Source organism: Lepidochelys kempii, chromosome 4 (assembly GCF_965140265.1).
Source record: "Lepidochelys kempii isolate rLepKem1 chromosome 4, rLepKem1.hap2, whole genome shotgun sequence".
NCBI lineage: Eukaryota > Metazoa > Chordata > Testudines > Cheloniidae > Lepidochelys > Lepidochelys kempii.
The window spans coordinates 91921294-91938996 of NC_133259.1; the positions used below are offsets into that span (position 1 = coordinate 91921294).

General features: G+C 42.3%; 2 protein-coding genes across 4 annotated transcripts in view; one reads left to right on the forward strand and one right to left on the reverse strand.

The window, feature by feature from the left end:
* The window catches only part of GABRB1 (gamma-aminobutyric acid type A receptor subunit beta1), a 261371-nt gene that overhangs the window by 56710 nt on the left and 186958 nt on the right, over positions 1–17703 (reverse strand). The gene's annotated exons all lie outside the window — the stretch shown is intronic.
* On the forward strand, positions 14637–16234 carry LOC140910791 (uncharacterized). Its single transcript, XM_073342636.1, has 3 exons — positions 14637–14792; positions 14889–15294; positions 15882–16234. Exons 1-3 carry the CDS (start codon positions 14715–14717, stop codon positions 16232–16234), a joined length of 837 nt encoding a protein of 278 aa, XP_073198737.1. The 5' UTR covers positions 14637–14714.

Genomic DNA, 17703 nt, shown 5'->3' on the forward strand with positions numbered 1-17703 from the left:
CCAATCCCTAATGGAGGCTTCTAAGCACGACTGTAATACAAATAAAGAAATAGCAATATTGTGCAGTTTTTGTGGTAAGACACTATATTATTACTGTATTTGGACCTTGAATGGAGCTTGCAAGAGACTGCTTAATAGGTAGGTTTCCTCTGCTGCATAAACCAAATTCTTGGCTTCAGTGGTAACTTATGGCAGTGAATTTCAAAAGTTATTTTTTTTTACCCATATCTCCTTATGTGGGATTTAAATGTGGTGCCCTTAATTTTCATTGCATTTCCTCTTGCTCTTGTAATTTGAGAGAAAGTAAATAGAGCATTGGACTTACTTTCTCTACACCATTCATTCTGCAACCTCTATCATGCCTCCTGCAAGACACGGTATCGTACATACCATTTGGTGTATTTGTGGGAAAGGGTTAATGAGCAGCCCAAAGCACAGTAAAAAAATGATTTTGTGCTCTCTACTCCCCTTTTTTCTCTTCTTTTCTTTCCTCCTTTCTGCTATAACAGGAGCACTGAATGCTAATGAGACAATCCTTGATGCAATACCAGGCAGTCATTTTCAGGTAATTAGTTGCATACTGAACACAATGAAAATGGGCTTATTATTATTCATTTCTACTGAGGCTGAATGATTCATGAACCACTTTAAGAATTTGAAAAACAGTTAGTGAATCAGAGGGAAAAAGAAACAAAATCAAAAATGGCAAGAAAATAGTAAGTCCTGGCTGAGCTCCCCCTTGTGGCTGCTCACCAAGCAGCTGTGTTTGGACTTTTGTGCTGGATCTATGTGTTTCTACACTCCTCTGGTTCTGACAGGCTCCAGCCTCTGGCCTCTCAGACATACTTTCTGGGCACAGAGCTTGTCTGGTGTCACTTCTAAGTAATGGGCTCCAGGACCCATGCGACCCTCCATACACCGTCACCAAAGCTCCACCCCCCTGGGTACTCTGATTTATATTTTAACCCTTCTGGGAACATGACAGTTGAAGTAAGACACACACTTTGCAGAGGAATTTCTAAATCAATAATTAATTACTCATAGACAAAGCACAGGAGATACATTGATCTAGGAAAAATCAGAAATGCCAGTATGTAATTCCCTCCCTCAGAGTCCTCACCATTCTTGAACATTCTATGGGTTTTGGTCAGTGCCCTCAGGGGTCCCAGGTCCTCTCTTTTGGATCTCACTTCTCTGGCTCAGTCTTCTCTTCCTGATCATGAAGCCCCCTCTGATTCCTGCATCAACCTCCCCTCAGCTTGTTTGGATTCAGCAGTCAAAACGTTTTCCAGCTCAGAGAGATGTCCCCTTTGTGTTCTCTCAATCTCCCAGAGACTGTGTTGTTAAGTGTCAGTTTGGAGGGCTTGTATACACATGGACTTGTTTCTGATTAACTCCATGTTGGATACTTTTATTCCAGAATAAGAAGGCCTTCTTCCTGTTTAGTTCAATACACTTTTAAAATGGGTTGTTTCTTTTTTTTGTTAGGAATTTTCCACTGCTTCAGCCTCTGGCAGGCAACCTGGGTGGAACTGGTTTTCTTGTAGGCTGCAGTGGTCCCATTGCTCGAAGGTGCTCCCATTTGAATGGAAAGCTATTCAGGTTGATGACTTTCAGTTTTTCCTGGTCTGGGACATCGGTGATGCCAGCCCTGGCAGGAAATGGCTAATTCAGTATACACTGAGGCATTCAATAATACAGAAATTTTTGTATCCTTTTCATCCTTTTTTCATATTTCATCCTTGCAATAGGTGTCTAGTTGAGTTAGTAGGACAGAAAATACACTCTGAGCTCTGTTGGTTTTAGTTTATTGTCAACTGAAATTGGGCCCAATACTTAGGTTTCTGAAAACAAGTTTTTACCAAACCTAAGACCAATATAAATATAACCAATTTTCTCTTACCTCCAAAGGAAACAGCTGCTAGCATAACAGACAAGTATGAATTGTCTTATGAGTAGCTAATATGTGGGAACTGCTATGGTACAGAGTTTGTGATGACTTGTGAAAAATGTTGTTTGGGACTGATACTGGTTTCATTGACTTCAGTGGAAGAAGAATCGGATACTGCATGTGAGATTCTGTGCAAAACCATTCTTGGGAGGTTGTGTGTTCTAATGGCACTGGATTGGGAGTCTGGAGACCTGGGTTCCATTGCCAGCTCTGTCAGTGACCTGCTGGATGACTTTGGTCAAATGCCTTCATGTGTCTGTGCCTATTTCCTCTTCTGTTCCCTCACCCCCTCTTGTCTGTGTTGTCTGTAGATGGTAAACTCTTCAGGGAAGGGACTGTCTCTTATGGATTTTGTACAATGCCTTCTGGTAATACCTAGAGTCTTCTACCGTACTGAAGACTCTAGGTATTACCATAATACCAAATTTCTCTGCATGAAGCAACATGTATTATGATATAGTTTTAATTGATTTTTCCATAGAATTTCCCAAGTTGTCTTTAGGGAGATTGTACTGCTTAATAGACTGTATTAGAACTATGTAATTTTTGTATTTCTCAATCAGACAAAAGAAAAGGACAAGCTGCAAGACTTTTGTAGGCAGAAAAATTATCCCTAAAAATCTCATTGAACAGGCAACTCTCATGACAATACTGAATTGTGGCAAGGTGCTGTGGACATTTACACATGTGACTAGTCCTGTTATCTTCAATGGAATTAGTTGTGTGTGTAAAAGTTGGATTGATTTCCCCTTACACCCTTTGTCTGCTGTTTCTATTTAGACGGCAAGCTCTGGGACTCTCTCTTACTATGGATATGTCTACATTGCAATTAAAAACCTGCAGCTGGCCTGTGCCAGCTGGCTTGGGCTGCAGGGCTGTGTAATTGCAGTGTAGACTACCGGGGTTAAAATAAACACAGAGGCAGTAACATGAAGTGTAGCTATTGCTTAATACTTGGTCAGAGCATTTCACCACAATAGCATTGCCAAAAAGCTGTTGTCTATTCTTCAGAGCTCTCTATAGAGGAAAAAGAAGCAATGTTTAACATAGCATGAACGATTAAATATAGAGAGGACCCAGAGCTAAATGATACAAATCCTGTCATGAAAAGTCTTGTCCCACTTGGAGAAGAAGGAATAAAATTTTAATGTGTTCTTGCCACCTCTTTCAACCAACATAGTATAAATTATAAATGTGAATAAGGGTATGAACTGGGGAAGACGAGCGTTTTTGTTTTTTAAAAGTCTCTTGTGCACACTGTAAAAACTCAGCCTGAACTGCAGTTTGAAAGTGAACTTTTACACCAAGGGGAAAAGTTGCTCTTCCTGATCTTGTATCAGCTGTACACATTGACTCTGGAGTAACTCCATCACGCTGCCGTGAGATCAGAATCAGGCCAAGGATTCATCTCTGGAAATAACTGCTTAATTTTTCTGTTTAAAATGTAAGTCTAAGACAACCTGTTTTATGCTTGGGTTTCAGAAGGACAACTTGTTGGCAAAATTATTACAAGAAACGCAGAATTTTAGAATCATAGGACTGGAAGGGACCTCAAGAGGTCATCTAGTCCAATCCCCTGCATTCATGGCAAGACAAAGTATTATCTAGACCATTCCTGACAGGTGCTTGTCTCACCTGCTCTTAAAAAATCTCCAATCATGGAGATTCCACAGTCTCCCTAGGCAATTTATTCCAGTGCTTAACCACCCTGACAGGAAGTTTTTCCTAATGTCCAACTTAAACCTCCCTTGCTGCAATTTAAGCCCATTGCTGCCTCTCCTATCCTCAGAGGTTACGAACAATTTTTCTCCCTCCTCCTTGTAACAACCTGTTATATACTTGAAAACTATTATCATGTCCCCTCTCAGTCTTCTCTTCTCCAGACTAAACAAAATCAGTTTTTTCAATCTTCCCTCATAGGTCATGTTTTCTAGGTCTTTAATAATTTTTGTGGCTCTTCTCTGGACTTTCTCCAATTTGTCCACAATTTTCCTGAAATATGGTGCCCAGAACTGGACACAATACTCCAGTTGAGGCCTAAATCAGTGTGGAGTAGAACAGAAGAATTATTTCTCATGTCTTGCTTACAACACTCCTGCTAATACATACCAGAATGATGTTCGCTTTTTTTGCAACAGTGTTCTACTGTTGACTTATATTTAGCTTGTGATCCACTATGACTCCCAGATCCCTTTCCGCAGTACTCCTTCCTAGGCAGTCACTCCCCATTTTGTATGTGTGCAACTGATTGTTCCTTCCTCAATAGAGTACTTTGCATAAGAGAAAATGATACATGTGGTTTACAATATAAAAACAGCATCCTTTACCTATATATGCCTCATATAAGGCTTTAATTCCAGAGAATCTGGTGACATCATACATTACAAAAGCAAAGCCTGGGCACTTTGTTCATAGCCACCAGAACCCCAGGATTGATAATAGGCCTTGATCCTGAAAACATGACTCTGCTGAACTTTATGCACTGTGAGTATTCCCATTTACTTCTATGTGCTGCACATATGCTTGGTGTTAATTGAAGTTTGCCGGATCAAATATTTTTATAATATATGGTTACAAAATCAACTACCCTCAGTATCTCTTGTCTGGTCACATTATATGAAAAGTACAGTTATAAATAGCTTATAAAGGATTAATAAATGAATAATGGCTGTTATAAGCACGGTACAGAATTTTCAGACTAAGTGATTTAGGATCCTGTCTCACTAACAGGTGGGGAAATGGGATGTAGGTTCCTAAGTCACTTAAGCGCTTTTGAAAGTTTTGTGTAATGTGTTACAGATGGTTATAAATGCATCAGTAGAAGTTCTTATAGATGTTTGTAAGCCACTGGTGCATAAAACCTGTTGGGTTCTGTAACTATCTATCACTATAGATTTACCATTTAGTAAAATGTCTGTTAATCATTTATTATCCTTTTATAAACTCTTTAGAAATAGAACCTTAATATAAAGTGTAACCTCTAATCCAGGGGTTCCCAAACTGGGTCTGTGAGCTTGATGTTCAATTCATTCACTTCACAACAATTTTTTAAGAAGGTGGTTCATGAACCAGTAGAGTTTAGGAGCCAGTGTCTAATCCCATTTCTTGTATCCTAAGCCACCCTTCATGTGCCTTTTGTTTCCTTCCCATTCCCCTCTGGGTTTCTAGTCCGTATATTTCTCACCTGCAATGCCAGACAACTTTATTTTTAAAAAAATATATTTTCAAGGTGTGGAATAAGCATTAATCCAAAGCCACTTGTCAAAAACTTGTGAAAACTGTTTTAATTATCTTTAAGTAATGTTGCTGTCCTGAACCAGTCATTGGTGTCATAATGAACAAAGTCAAAATAACCAGCAGTCAGGTAGATTTGGGGCAAGTATTTGGTGAGTAGGGCTGTGTGAATGACTAAACATTTGGTTTTGTTGCTTGTCCAAAAGATATCTATTTTTTCCAGATCAAGCTGAATGAAAATGTTTCAAAAATTTTTGGCATATTGAAATGCTGAAAGAAGTTGTTTGGGTTGAAGGATTCATTTTGAGTTTCTCATCAGTTCTCATACACCCAATAACTTTCATAGGAGGAATACATTTCTTGTCAAATGTAAACAGGGACATGAAAAGTTAATATACGAGTCAAATCAATCAGCTGCATTGGCGTGGAATAAGATAATTGTTTATAAAAGTCATTGCTGCATCTGACCCCTGTTACCATGTTTATACATGGACATTCTTCTCAGAAAAGTCTATTCCCTACTTTATGGAATCAAGTGCCTAAAAGTAAAGCACAATCTGAGAGAAGCTGGAGGATGGGAGGGCTGGTGGCCAAACATTCTAGTTTTGTTAGTCCTCTCCAACCCCAAAGCAAGATTAATTAGAAACTACGCAGCATTTAAAGTCTAAAAAAAAAAAAAAAAGTAAACCCAGAGGCTCAGAAAACACTTAGTACAAAATTTCAAACGTTCCTTAGTACCCAACAGAAATTGTAGTCATTTTGTAGTCAATTGTAGTCATTGGTTTATCCCCAAATCTGATCCCCAAGTTCACTGACACCATAGTTGAATGATGCCACTGAAAGGTCCAGTCATGCAAACACTTAACCACATGAATGATCCCACTGAAGTCAATAGAACTATTCTTGGGAGCAAGGGCTAGCTGTGTCAGTAAAGGGTCAGGGCCCATAGTCTGCACAGTGAAGCATGATAGATAGATAAATGTACCATATCTTCCTTATTACTTCAACAATGCTTGTCAATTAATCCCTGCATAAACTACAATAATGAGATCATATGTAGGATGACATGTGGACTTTCCCATGTGCCAAGATCTGAAAAATTCACAACTCATTCATAATTCATCTTATACATCATAGATAAAGAAAATACTGGCAAGGCTAATGCAAGAGTAGAAAGGTAATGGTGTAGATGCCTAAGCAGGAACATTTAGGAGCACCCTTGAAATTTTGTATTCTGAGCCCCTGCTCAGCCATTGCAACACCACTTCCTGGGAGGCTGTCACTAATTGGAAGGAATGTTACTGTACTTCCTTTCACTTTGAATTGTTACTCTAAAATTGTGTCCTCCAAATATATCTTTCAGGGGTTAGGTGTAAACTGTTACAAGACACTTTACACACCAAATTAAAACACTGACATATCTTATCTGGACAGAAAGGGAATTGAATTAAAGTAGAAATTTTCACTCCAGCCCCCTACTAAAGATTTATTTTCATCTTTATTTGAGAGCTGTATTTAGGAAAGTCAATAACCTTGCAACTGGTGTGTAATTTCACTGGAGTTTGAATAATTTTTATTGATTGCATTGGGCTCACAGTGAAGTGTTAAAAGCAAAATCCACTGAAGTCAAGGAAGACTCCAATAGATTTCAGTGGGCTTTGGCCTAGGCCATATGAGTTAAATAAAACAGTTGTAACCCAGGGGCTAATCAAGCCCTCCACAAATGAAACTACAGTACTTATTAGCACTCTTTTGTCATATTTGACATAATGAGAGAGCTGGCAACATGTTTTATCACAAATCGTGCCATATTGGTTTTTTTCTTAAATCCCCAGCTCCTGGAGGCAGATGATTAGGTGAAAATCTAAGTTTTCATTTTAAAAAGAGGTACACTTAGAGTCCTCATGGTTGTGGAGAAAAGCTTGAAAATGTGATCTAAGAGCACCCTAAAGACAAAAAAGAACATGATTGTGATCTCTCTGGGACATGGACCACCTTTTTATTCTGTGTTTGTACAGCAACTAGCACAGTGGTAAAGGACTGCTGCTCCTAGGTGCTGCTGAAATACAAATAAATAATATATATTATTAAAATATTATTTGCTAGGGACTGACTGAGTTTTGAATGGCAATAATACAGAGTGGATCAGATTTTTTCAGTTAGGCTTGCATAACTGGAGACATATATTTGGCACCAAACCTATATTTGCAGAGACCCAGTCTGCACACACACTCTGGGATCTGCACATGTGCATGGCCACTTCGCATGAATGGGTGTTTATGTGCGTAAGACAGGAGTTCAATTTCGTGTTTCTGAGTTTGAAAATCTGGCCCTAGGGAAAACCTTGCAGTCCATACTTTTCTTGGAGAATTGGAGAAAAGATGAAATAAGCAATGGCCATGTCTTTAATCCTCTTCCACTTTTTCATTTGTTTTATTTAAATTCTAGCACAGTCACTCCTTGTGAGAGCAGAGCTGCATATCTGGAAGTGTAATAATTAGGTAAAATATTTTGTATAATTGCAGCTATTAGTTGCATAACTATGTTTTTCTTTTTAATAAAAAACATAATCTTAAACAAAAAATTGCAAATTACTCAAGTGTCTTAAATCTGTAAGGGGACAAATATCTTGTTTCTCAACCATGTACAGTTTGCATCTAGTGCTTCTAAAATGGATCCTAATCCAGAAAATTCCTGCTTTTCTGTTAGATGATTGTTTCCTGGACATTCCAGAATATGTTTTGGGTGATAATCCTGAATTTGGATGGGTGTACAAATGTTTTCATAATTTTCCTTTTGAGGAACATAATTTTTTTTATGGGGATCATGGATACCCTCTTGGCATATATCAAAAGTCTGCATTAGAGAAGACCATTATTTTCTTAGTATGCTATTTTTCTTTCTTTCTTTTTCTTTTCAATCTACCATAAGTGTCTGGTCTTTGTTTTGAAGGACTATGTGCTAGAAAAAGTCACTGCTGTTCTTGTTTTAGGATCATTAAGTACAGAAATGATTAGAGGCCCTTTCAAAGTTAAGACTTAGAACTTTTGCTAGATCTCCAGGGATTTGGTTTGTCAAACTCTGAGTCTTGATATTGTATAGGGATGTCTACACTTTGCAGAGTTTTTGTGCTGTCAGTTTTATTGGTGATAGTGAACTGTTGAAAGAAAAGCACTGGTTTGGGTACTCACTTACTTCCACAGACATCATAGAGTGTTTACATTTGCAGCACTTCCATCGCGGATGAGAGCAGTGCACTGAGGGCAATTATCCCACAGTGCAGCTCTCTCCATTTTGACGATGGGTCTTGTGGGAAGGGGGTGTGTGATTGTGGGGCATCTTGGGTCCCTCTACAGCCTCCTCTCCCCAAACACTGATCAGCTCCTGTAGCTCAGCATTGCTCTAAGCAGGGGATTGTTTGCTCCGTGGAGCAGGCATTGTCACCTGGCCAGATCATAAGTGAGCACTTGCCAAGAAAACAGGAAGGGGAGTTTCAAAGTTCCCGGGGCTTTACAGGGGGAGGAGTGGATGTCTGTTTACCTGGCAGCAGAGCTGCTGGCCAGAGTGGTCACTTAGGCACTGTGGGATATCCTGCGGAGACTAAAAGCTTTGTAAACAGGAAGAATGTGTCTTCACTTGCACATCACTGCAAAAGCATCACCGGTAAGAGCTGTACGCCTCTCGTGGAGGTGGTTTTCTTTTTGCGGTGAAACTTCTGAGTTTCACTGCAAAAAGTCATTGGCAAGTTTAGATGCTCCCATGGTTTTTGTGCAAAAAAGGGACTTTTTCCACTTTAAATGGCAAGCGTAGACATGCCCTTAGTCTTGACATTGCTCCATTAGTTGCATGCTAGTGATCTGCAGGAAAGAGCTGAATGAGAACTACCAGTGACAAACTGAAACTGTCTAACTTTCAAATAAATGGTTAAGTTCTTCTTTTTAAACTTTACAAAAGCTACTCATTAGCTAGTCGTCTACAGATGTGTGCTTGGAAGGCGAGGGTCAGCAATGGGCTAGGCAATTGAGGTAAAGGTTAGATTTTGTTCCTCCCCTTTGGCCTTACCAGGCCCTCTTCAGCTTTACTTAGAGTTGGGCAACATGTTCTTTTCACCAAAACTTTTTCCAGCAAAAAATGCAGATTCAGTGCCCCTGGGAACATTTTGTGAATTCATGTTTTTGCTGAATTGTTCATTTTTGGGGAAAAGACCCAGATTCCTCCTCTTCCCCCCACAATCAAAACATTTTGTTTCAACGCTTTTGAAATGAAATGTTTTGGTTCTTTTGATTTAAAACAACTTTTGACTTTAAAGTTTCTTTTAATGTTAAAATAATATTTAAAATGCTCAATCAAAACAAAACATGTTTCATTTTACCCAAAGCAAGCTAGCTTCTGTATTTCTGTCTTTCTGGAATTGCTAGCAAACCAAAAAATGTTGGAATGGTCTTAAGCCATAACATTTGGATTGAGTTCCATACCTCGCATAGTTGAAGGAAGGGAGGAGGTTGTTTTGGATGTAGGGTTTTGGCTCTTGACCATATCTAGTCTGACTATTACTGGAGATAAACCAAGATAGGTGAGGTAATATCTTTTATTGGACCAACTTTTGTTGTGAGAGAGACAAGCTTTCAAGCCTCACAGAGCTCTTCTTCAGGTTGGGGAAAGGAAACCTGAGTGTTTGAGCTGAATACAAACTGGGACAGATTAAGCATAAAGGGTTAACATATGTGTTAATAGAGATCTCATTTTTAACTAAAGTTAAAATCTATCCTTGATCACAACCTGCTTTCTTGTCTGTGGTAGTGGTTTCAAATGTGACCTTTGGGTTTTTACTGTTAATGTTAAAGGGAAATAATAAAAGTAATGAACGTTGTTAATTTGTGTGCATTGTATCTCTTCAAAAAGAAAAGGAGTACTTGTGGCACCTTAGAGACTAACCAATTTATTTGAGCATATGCTTTCGTGAGCTACATCCGATGAAGTGAGCTGTAGCTCACGAAAGCTTATGCTCAAATAAATTGGTTAGTCGCTAAGGTGCCACAAGTACTCCTTTTCTTTTTGCGAATACAGACTAACACGGCTGTTACTCTGAAACCTGTATCTCTTCAGCATTTTGTTATATCTTCAAAGTGCATTGCAATCTCTAATTAATACTCATTAGATACTTGCAGGAGTCCCTAATTTTATATTCAGAGGAGCTGAAATTGATTTTTAGAATCTTTATTCCCTCTTACATATGGAATTTAATTAAATAATCTGACACATGGAACCCAGTCTTGTGGTGATATGGGGATTTAAGGGTAAATCCTGGAGCCAGTAAATGGAGGCCAGGGATAACAAAACAGATAATAGTCCAACCTGCACCCTCAGCCAGCCACTCTCTGGAAGTGCAGGAGATCTTTGGGTTGAGAGGACCTGGGCCAACCCATTGGGAGTGAGAAATCTTGGGGAAAACTCATTCTTGGAGAAGGGAGGTGCAGTATTAGCAGTTCAACCCCCATTTGAAATTGCTTGAGATCTTGGGAGCAAGTGATCATGCCCTGATCTCCTATTTCACTGGGAGGAATCGTGGATGGACTTGTTTAGGGACTGCTCCAGTATCACAGGAGGCTTCCACTCCTACTTGTGGCTGTGTCTGGAGTGTTACTGGGAAGAGGTTTGAGTTTAACTACATTAAAAGTCTGCAAATAGGTGTATGTTGGAGACCTTTCTGAGGCTGTACAAAGGGAAAACAAACACCTGCATTGTATACTTAAGGAGAGCTCCAATGACTCTGATCACGTCTCTTCTCCCTTGGAGGCTTTCAGTCTCCTTTTTCATAAATACCTCATCTTCAACATCAAGCTTTTTGCTAATTCCTCCCACCATCTCTGCCTTTATCTCCTACTATATCCTCTTGCTCATCTTATGCTCTATCTTTGTGCACCTTGATACCCCCCTTCTCTCCTTGAGTTCACAACTCCATTACCTTTTCCCTGGGTATCTTAAACCGTTTCCCCCCCTTCCTGTGCCAGTTGGTGATATTCACTCTCCTTCTTCAAAACTCACTTCTTTCATCAAACATCCCAGTAGTAATCTGCCCAGGCCTCATCATCTAGCTCAAGACAGTCCAAATTGGATTTTAAAACCTGCAGCTGAAACAAAGTAAAAATAGCTCTCCCAAGAGCATTTCCCCCTACCCGCCCTGTTAAGTTACTCAGCTCTCCTCCATCCCCACGCCCTATGTATTGTGGCTCCAAGCCAGCAAAGTGTCCATCTTTTAACCAAAACCTGAGCTTTTTGATTCAGGAAACAGCAGGGTGTGAATGTGACATAGTGGTTAGGGCATCACCTGGGAATGTGGGACACCAAGGTTCAAGACCATGCTCTGCCTACTTCAAATCAGAATTTTTCATCCCAGATCACTCTATATCAGGCAGAGCAGGGACATGAATCTGGGTCTCCCACATCCCAGGGCCCTAATCACTGGACAGTACAGTTCAAGAGAGAGGCTCTGTCACTCCCTGCGCTGATGAAAACTCTGTTGATACTGATGCCTCCAAAAACTTTCAGCTTCAACAAAACAGAAAAACTTTATTTCACCACAGATATTCTGACCAGCTGTAGTGAGAAAAGCTGCCTCTGAGCCTTCACTATCCACTCTCCCTTGCAACCTGTAGAAGCCCCTTCCCTCAGGTTCCCTGGGGCTTTGGGAGCAGGACTTGGTGTCCCATATTTGAGAAAGCTGAATTCAAACTGGAACAGGTGCAGAGAAGGGCTACTAGGATGATCAAAGGAATAGAGAATCTCTCTTAGGAGAGGAGACTTAAGGAGCTTGGCTTGTTTAGTCTAACAAAGAAAGGTTGAGGGGAGATACAATTGCTCTCTTTAAATACATCAGAGGGATAAACACCAAAAAGGGAGAGAACTTCTTTAAGTTAAGGGCCAATGTTGGCACAAGAACAAATGAATATAAATTGGCCACCAACACGATTAGGCTTGAAATTAGATGAAGGTTTCTAGCCATCAGAGGAGTGAAGTTCTAGATCAGCCTTCCAAAGGGAGTAGTGGGGGCAAAACACTGAACCTGTTTCAAGACTGAGTTTGATGGTATGATGAGGTTGCCTACCACGGCGTATGGCCTATCGGCAACTACTGTTAGCAAATATCTCCAGTGGCTGGAGATGGGAGGGTTCAGAGTTACTGCAGAGAGTTCTTTCCCAGATGTCTGTCTGTCTGCTGAGTCTCATCCACATCCTCAGGGTCCAACTGGTTGCCATATTTGGGGTCACGAAAGAATTTCCCCCCAGGTCAGATTGCCAGAGACCCAGGGGCAGGTTTTGCCTTCTTCTGCAGCATGGAACTTGGGTCATTTGCTCGTTTGAAATAGAGTAAATGGTGGGTTGTGTGTAACTTGATGTTTTAAAACCAAGATTAGAGGACTTTAGGAACTCAGCCAGATGTTGTGGGCCTATTGTAGGAATGGGTGTGGCCTGAGATGTGCAGGAGTTCAAGCTAGGTGATCATGATGGTCCTGGTCTTAAAGTCTGAGTCTATGAGAAGAGAATAGAGCTGGGGTGTGTGATTGCCAGTTTGAGGAGACACACTTGAGTTAGCTTAGCCCCTCCTGCCACTGCCCATAGCTACACTCTATTTTTAGCACACTTGCTCAATCAGAAATAAATTTGTTAGTCTCAAAGGTGCCACAAGTACTCCTTTTCTTTTAGCATGGGTATGTCTTCTCAAACTGTGAATCACACCCCTAGCTCCAAGTGTAGATATACACTATGGCTCACTGCGTAGCATCCACAGGGTAGAACTTGTCAATGGCAGCATGACTCCTGCAGGAATCGTGCTGCCAGAGAGAAAGGGGCCAGCGGAACCACATTGAGCCAAGAGCCACTTCAGTTTCCTGCTTTTCTGGTCTGCTCCTGTAGGTTTTTTCAATGTGGGGAGTGAGCCAGTTTTCTAGCCATTAGAAATGGTTTGGAAAGGAGAGATCCACTATCGCTAAGCCTTTACTGAATATACAGAATGGTTATTTTTAAAGAGAAGTGAACTAAATGTTCCAAACTCTCATGGTTGGCATGGAAACCTTTCCAATAATTTAATAGTTCAACACAATTTTTTACTATTTCCCTGTCTGTCAAATATAAGAAGGAGGCAGGATTATGGTTTTGAATTACTAACAATAGAATGCACCATGATAGGTATTAAGAAGTTACTGAATATGTTATTTAACTTGTGTTTGTTTCTAATAATTTCCTGAAGAGTGCATATAAAGGCAAGACACTAAGTCTTATACTAAAGTTATGGCAATTTTGGAACATAAAAAAATCACTCCCTATGGACTTCATTATAGTTATTTTAAACTCTGTAGATTAAGGTCAGAATGCAATAGAGTATTAACACATGCAGTTGTGTGATGTTTTAATCCTGTTTGTCTTTTTAAAAAGTATTTAAGGTCTAGTTGATTTGAAACAAAATGTGTGATCCATGATTTGATTTAGTTTTTGGGAAAATGCAGTGGTGGGGTGGAGCGGATCCTTACAGGCCTGGCTCAGGTGCACATCATGCTTCTCTCTGGTGGTGTCCAGTTGTGAGGAGCGTGGGTCTAAACTGTGTGTGGTGTTTGCACTTTCCTCTGGATGTGCGATTGGGCTGATTTGTGTAAGTGAGGATGCTGTGTTTGGCAGCCACTGGCTAGTAGCTGAGCAATGAATTTCAGAGAAGCCACCTTGAATCAGTGTAGTGTCCTGCTGCCAGAGCCTTTCCTTGCTGCAGTGAAAGGGTCTATCAGCTGGGAAACAGTGGAGAAAGGGTCCGGCAGCTTCTTGCTGCTGGGCCTTCCCCTGCTGCAAGGAGCTGTTGGAACCTTTCCTTTGTGGCTTCCCCCTGCCAGAGCCTTTCACTGCCATATGTAGCTGTACATCAGTGTGAACACAGCCAGCTTTTCACTGTGGCGTGTAGCTACAGGTACCTTACATATCACCATAAGTGTAGATGAGGCCTTACTCATGTTGAGCAGTACCTTATTCTGCAAGTAGTCTCACTGATTTCAGTGGGATTAGTCATGGAATAAGATATGCCTCAACATTGGTAACAGTGGTAGAATTTAGCCCTCAGTGGTTGCAGTTTGCGTGGTTTCATGTGAACCTTTTCTTTGGCTGTGATTCACAGGAGTTGTTGCTTCCTAAGCCCTGGTCTACACTAGGACTTTAGGTTGAAGTTAGCAGCGTTAAATAGATGTAAATCTGCACCCGTCCACACGATGAAGCCCTTTATTTCGACTTAAAGGTCTCTTAAAATCGATTTCCTTACTCCACCCCTGACAAATGGATTAGCGCTTAAATCGGCCTTGCCGGGTCGAATTTGGGGTACTGTGGACACAACTCGACGGTATTGGCCTCCGGGAGCTATCCCAGAGTGCTCCATTGTGACCGCTCTGGACAGCACTCTCAACTCAGATGCACTGGCCAGGTAGACAGGAAAAGAACCGCGAACTTTTGAATCTCATTTCCTGTTTGGCCAGCGTGGCAAGCTGCAGGTGACCATGCAGAGCTCATCAACAGAGGTGACCATGATGGAGTCCCAGAATCGCAAAAGAGCTCCAGCATGGACCGAACGGAAGGTACGGGATCTGATAGCTGTATGGGGAGAGGAATCCATGCTATTAGAACTCCATTCCAGTTTTCGAAATGCCAAAACCTTTGTCAAAATCTCCCAGGGCATGAAGGACAGAGGCCATAACAGGGACCCGAAGCAGTGCCGCGTGAAACTTAAGGAGCTGAGGAAAGCCTACCAGAAAACCAGAGAGGTGAACAGCCGCTTCGGGTCAGAGCCCCAAACATGCCGCTTCTATTATGAGCTGCATGCCATTTTAGGGGGTTCAGCCACCACTACCCCAGCCATGTTGTTTGACTCCTTCAATGGAGATGGAGGCAACACAGAAGCAGGTTTTGGGGACGAAGAAGATGATGATTATGAGGTTGTAGATAGCTCACAGCAAGCAAGCGGAGAAACCAGTTTTCCCGACAGCCAGGAACTGTTTCTCACCCTGGACCTGGAGCCAGTACCCCCCGAACCCACCCAAGGCTGCTTCCTGGACCCGGCAGGCGGAGAAGGGACCTCCGGTGAGTGTACCTTTTAAAATACTATACATGGTTTAAAAGCAAGCATGTGAAAGGATTACTTTGCCCTGGCATTCGCGGCTCTCCTGGATGTACTCCCAAAGCCTTTGCAAATGGTTTCTGGGGAGGGCAGCCTTATTGCGTCCTCCATGGTAGGACACTTTACCACTCCAGGCCAGTAACACGTACTCGGGAATTATTGTACAACAAAGCATTGCAGTGTATGTTTGCTGGCGTTCAAACAACATCCTTTCTTTATCTCTCTGTGTTATCCTCAGGAGAGTGAGATATCATTCATGGTCACCTGGTTGAAATAGGGTGCTTTTCTTCAGGGGACACTCAGAGGAGCGCATTCCTGCTGGGCTGTTTACCTGTGGCTGAACAGAAATGTTCCCCGCTGTTAGCCACGGGGAGGGGGGAGGGTTGAGGGGGTAGCCACATGGTAGGGAGAGGCAAAATGCGACCTTGTAACGAAAGCACATGTGCTATGTATGTAATGTTAACAGCACGGTTTACCCTGAAAGAGTGTAGCCACTGTTTTATAAAATGTGTCTTTTTAAATACCGCTGTCCCTTTTTTTTCTCCACCAGCTGCATGTGTTTCAATGATCACAGGATCTTCTCCTTCCCAGAGGCTAGTGAAGATTAGAAAAAAAAAACGCACTCGTGATGAAATGTTCTCTGAGCTCATACTGTCCTCCCACACTGACAGAGCACAGACGAATGCGTGGAGGCAAATAATGTCAGAGTGCAGGAAAGCACAAAATGACCGGGAGGAGAGGTGGTGGGCTGAAGAGAGTAAATGGCGGGCTGAAGAGAGTAAGTGGCAGGCTGAAGACAGGACTGAAGCTCAAATGTGGCGGCAGCGTGATGAGAGGAGGCAGGATTCAATGCTGAGGCTGCTGAAGTATGCTCCAAGCCAGTATGCTCCAGTGTATGGTTGAGCTGCAGCAAAGGCAGCTGGAGCACAGACTGCCACTACAGCCCCTGTGTAACCAACCACCCTCCTCCCCAAATTCCATAGCCTCCACACCCAGACGCCCAAGAACGCGGTGGGGGGGCCACCGGCCAACCAGCCATTCCGCCACAGAGGATTGCCCAAAAAAAAAGAAGGCTGGCATTCAATAAATTTTAAAGTTGTAAACTTTTAAAGTGCTGTCTGGCATTTTCCTTCCTTCCTCCACCACCTCTCCTGGGCTACCTTGGTAGTCATCCCCCTATTTGTGTGTTGAATGAATAAAGAATGCATGAATGTGAAGCAACAATGACTTTATTGCCTCTGCAAGCAATGATTAAAGGGAGGAGGGGAGGGTGGTTAGCTTGCAGGGAAGTAGAGTGAACCAAGGGGCGGGGGGTTTCATTAAGGAGAAACAAAGAGAACTTTCACACCGTAGCCTGGCCAGTCATGAAACTTGTTTTCAAAGCTTCTCTGATGCGTACCGCGCCCTCCTGTGCTCTTCTAACCGCCCTGGTGTCTGGCTGCGCGTAACCAGCAGCCAGGCGATTTGCCTCAACCTCCCACCCCGCCGTAAACATCTCCCCCTTACTCTCACAGATATTGTGGAGCACACAGCAAGCAGTAATAACAGTGGGAATATTGGTTTCGCTGAGGTCTAAGCGAGTCAGTAAACTGCGCCAGCGCGCCTTTAAACGTCCAAATGCACATTCTACCACAATTCTGCACTTGCTCAGCCTGTAGTTGAACAGCTCCTGACTACTGTCCAGGCTGCCTGTGTATGGCTTCATGAGCCATGGCATTAAGGGGTAGGCTGGGTCCCCAAGGATACATATAGGCATTTCAACATCCCCAACAATTATTTTCTGGTCTGGGAATAAAGTCCCTTCCTGCAGCTTTTGAAACAGACCAGGGTTCCTGAAGATGCGAGCGTCATGTACCTTTCCCAGCCATCCCACGTTGATGTTGGTGAAACGTCCCTTGTGATCTACCAGGGCTTGCAGCACTATTGAAAAGTACCCCTTGCGGTTTATGTACTCGCCGGCTTGGTGCTCCGGTGCCAAGATAGGGATATGGGTTCCGTCTATGGCCCCACCACAGTTAGGGAATCCCATTGCAGCAAAGCCATCCACTATGACCTGCACATTTCCCAGGGTCACTACCCTTGATATCAGCAGATCTTTGATTGCGTGGGCTACTTGCATCACAGCATCCCCAACAGTAGACTTGCCCGCTCCAAATTGATTCCTAACTGACCAGTAGCTATCTGGCATTGCAAGCTTCCACAGGGCTATCGCCACTCGCTTCTCAACTGTGAGGGCTGCTCTCATCTTGGTATTCATGCGCTTCAGGGCAGGGGAAAGCAAGTCACAAAGTTCCATGAAAGTGCCCTTACGCATGCGAAAGTTTCGCAGCCACTGGGAATCGTCCCAGACCTGCAACACTATGCGGTCCCAC

Bases quoted from the DNA above. Each gene is read 5' to 3' on its own strand.
- LOC140910791 (XM_073342636.1), top strand. From the start codon at position 14,715: ATGCAGAGCTCATCAACAGAGGTGACCATGATGGAGTCCCAGAATCGC. The intron at 14,793-14,888 runs GTACGGGATCTG...AAAATCTCCCAG, and splicing joins CAGCATGGACCGAACGGAAG to GGCATGAAGGACAGAGGCCA. The intron at 15,295-15,881 runs GTGAGTGTACCT...TTTCTCCACCAG, and splicing joins AGGCGGAGAAGGGACCTCCG to CTGCATGTGTTTCAATGATC.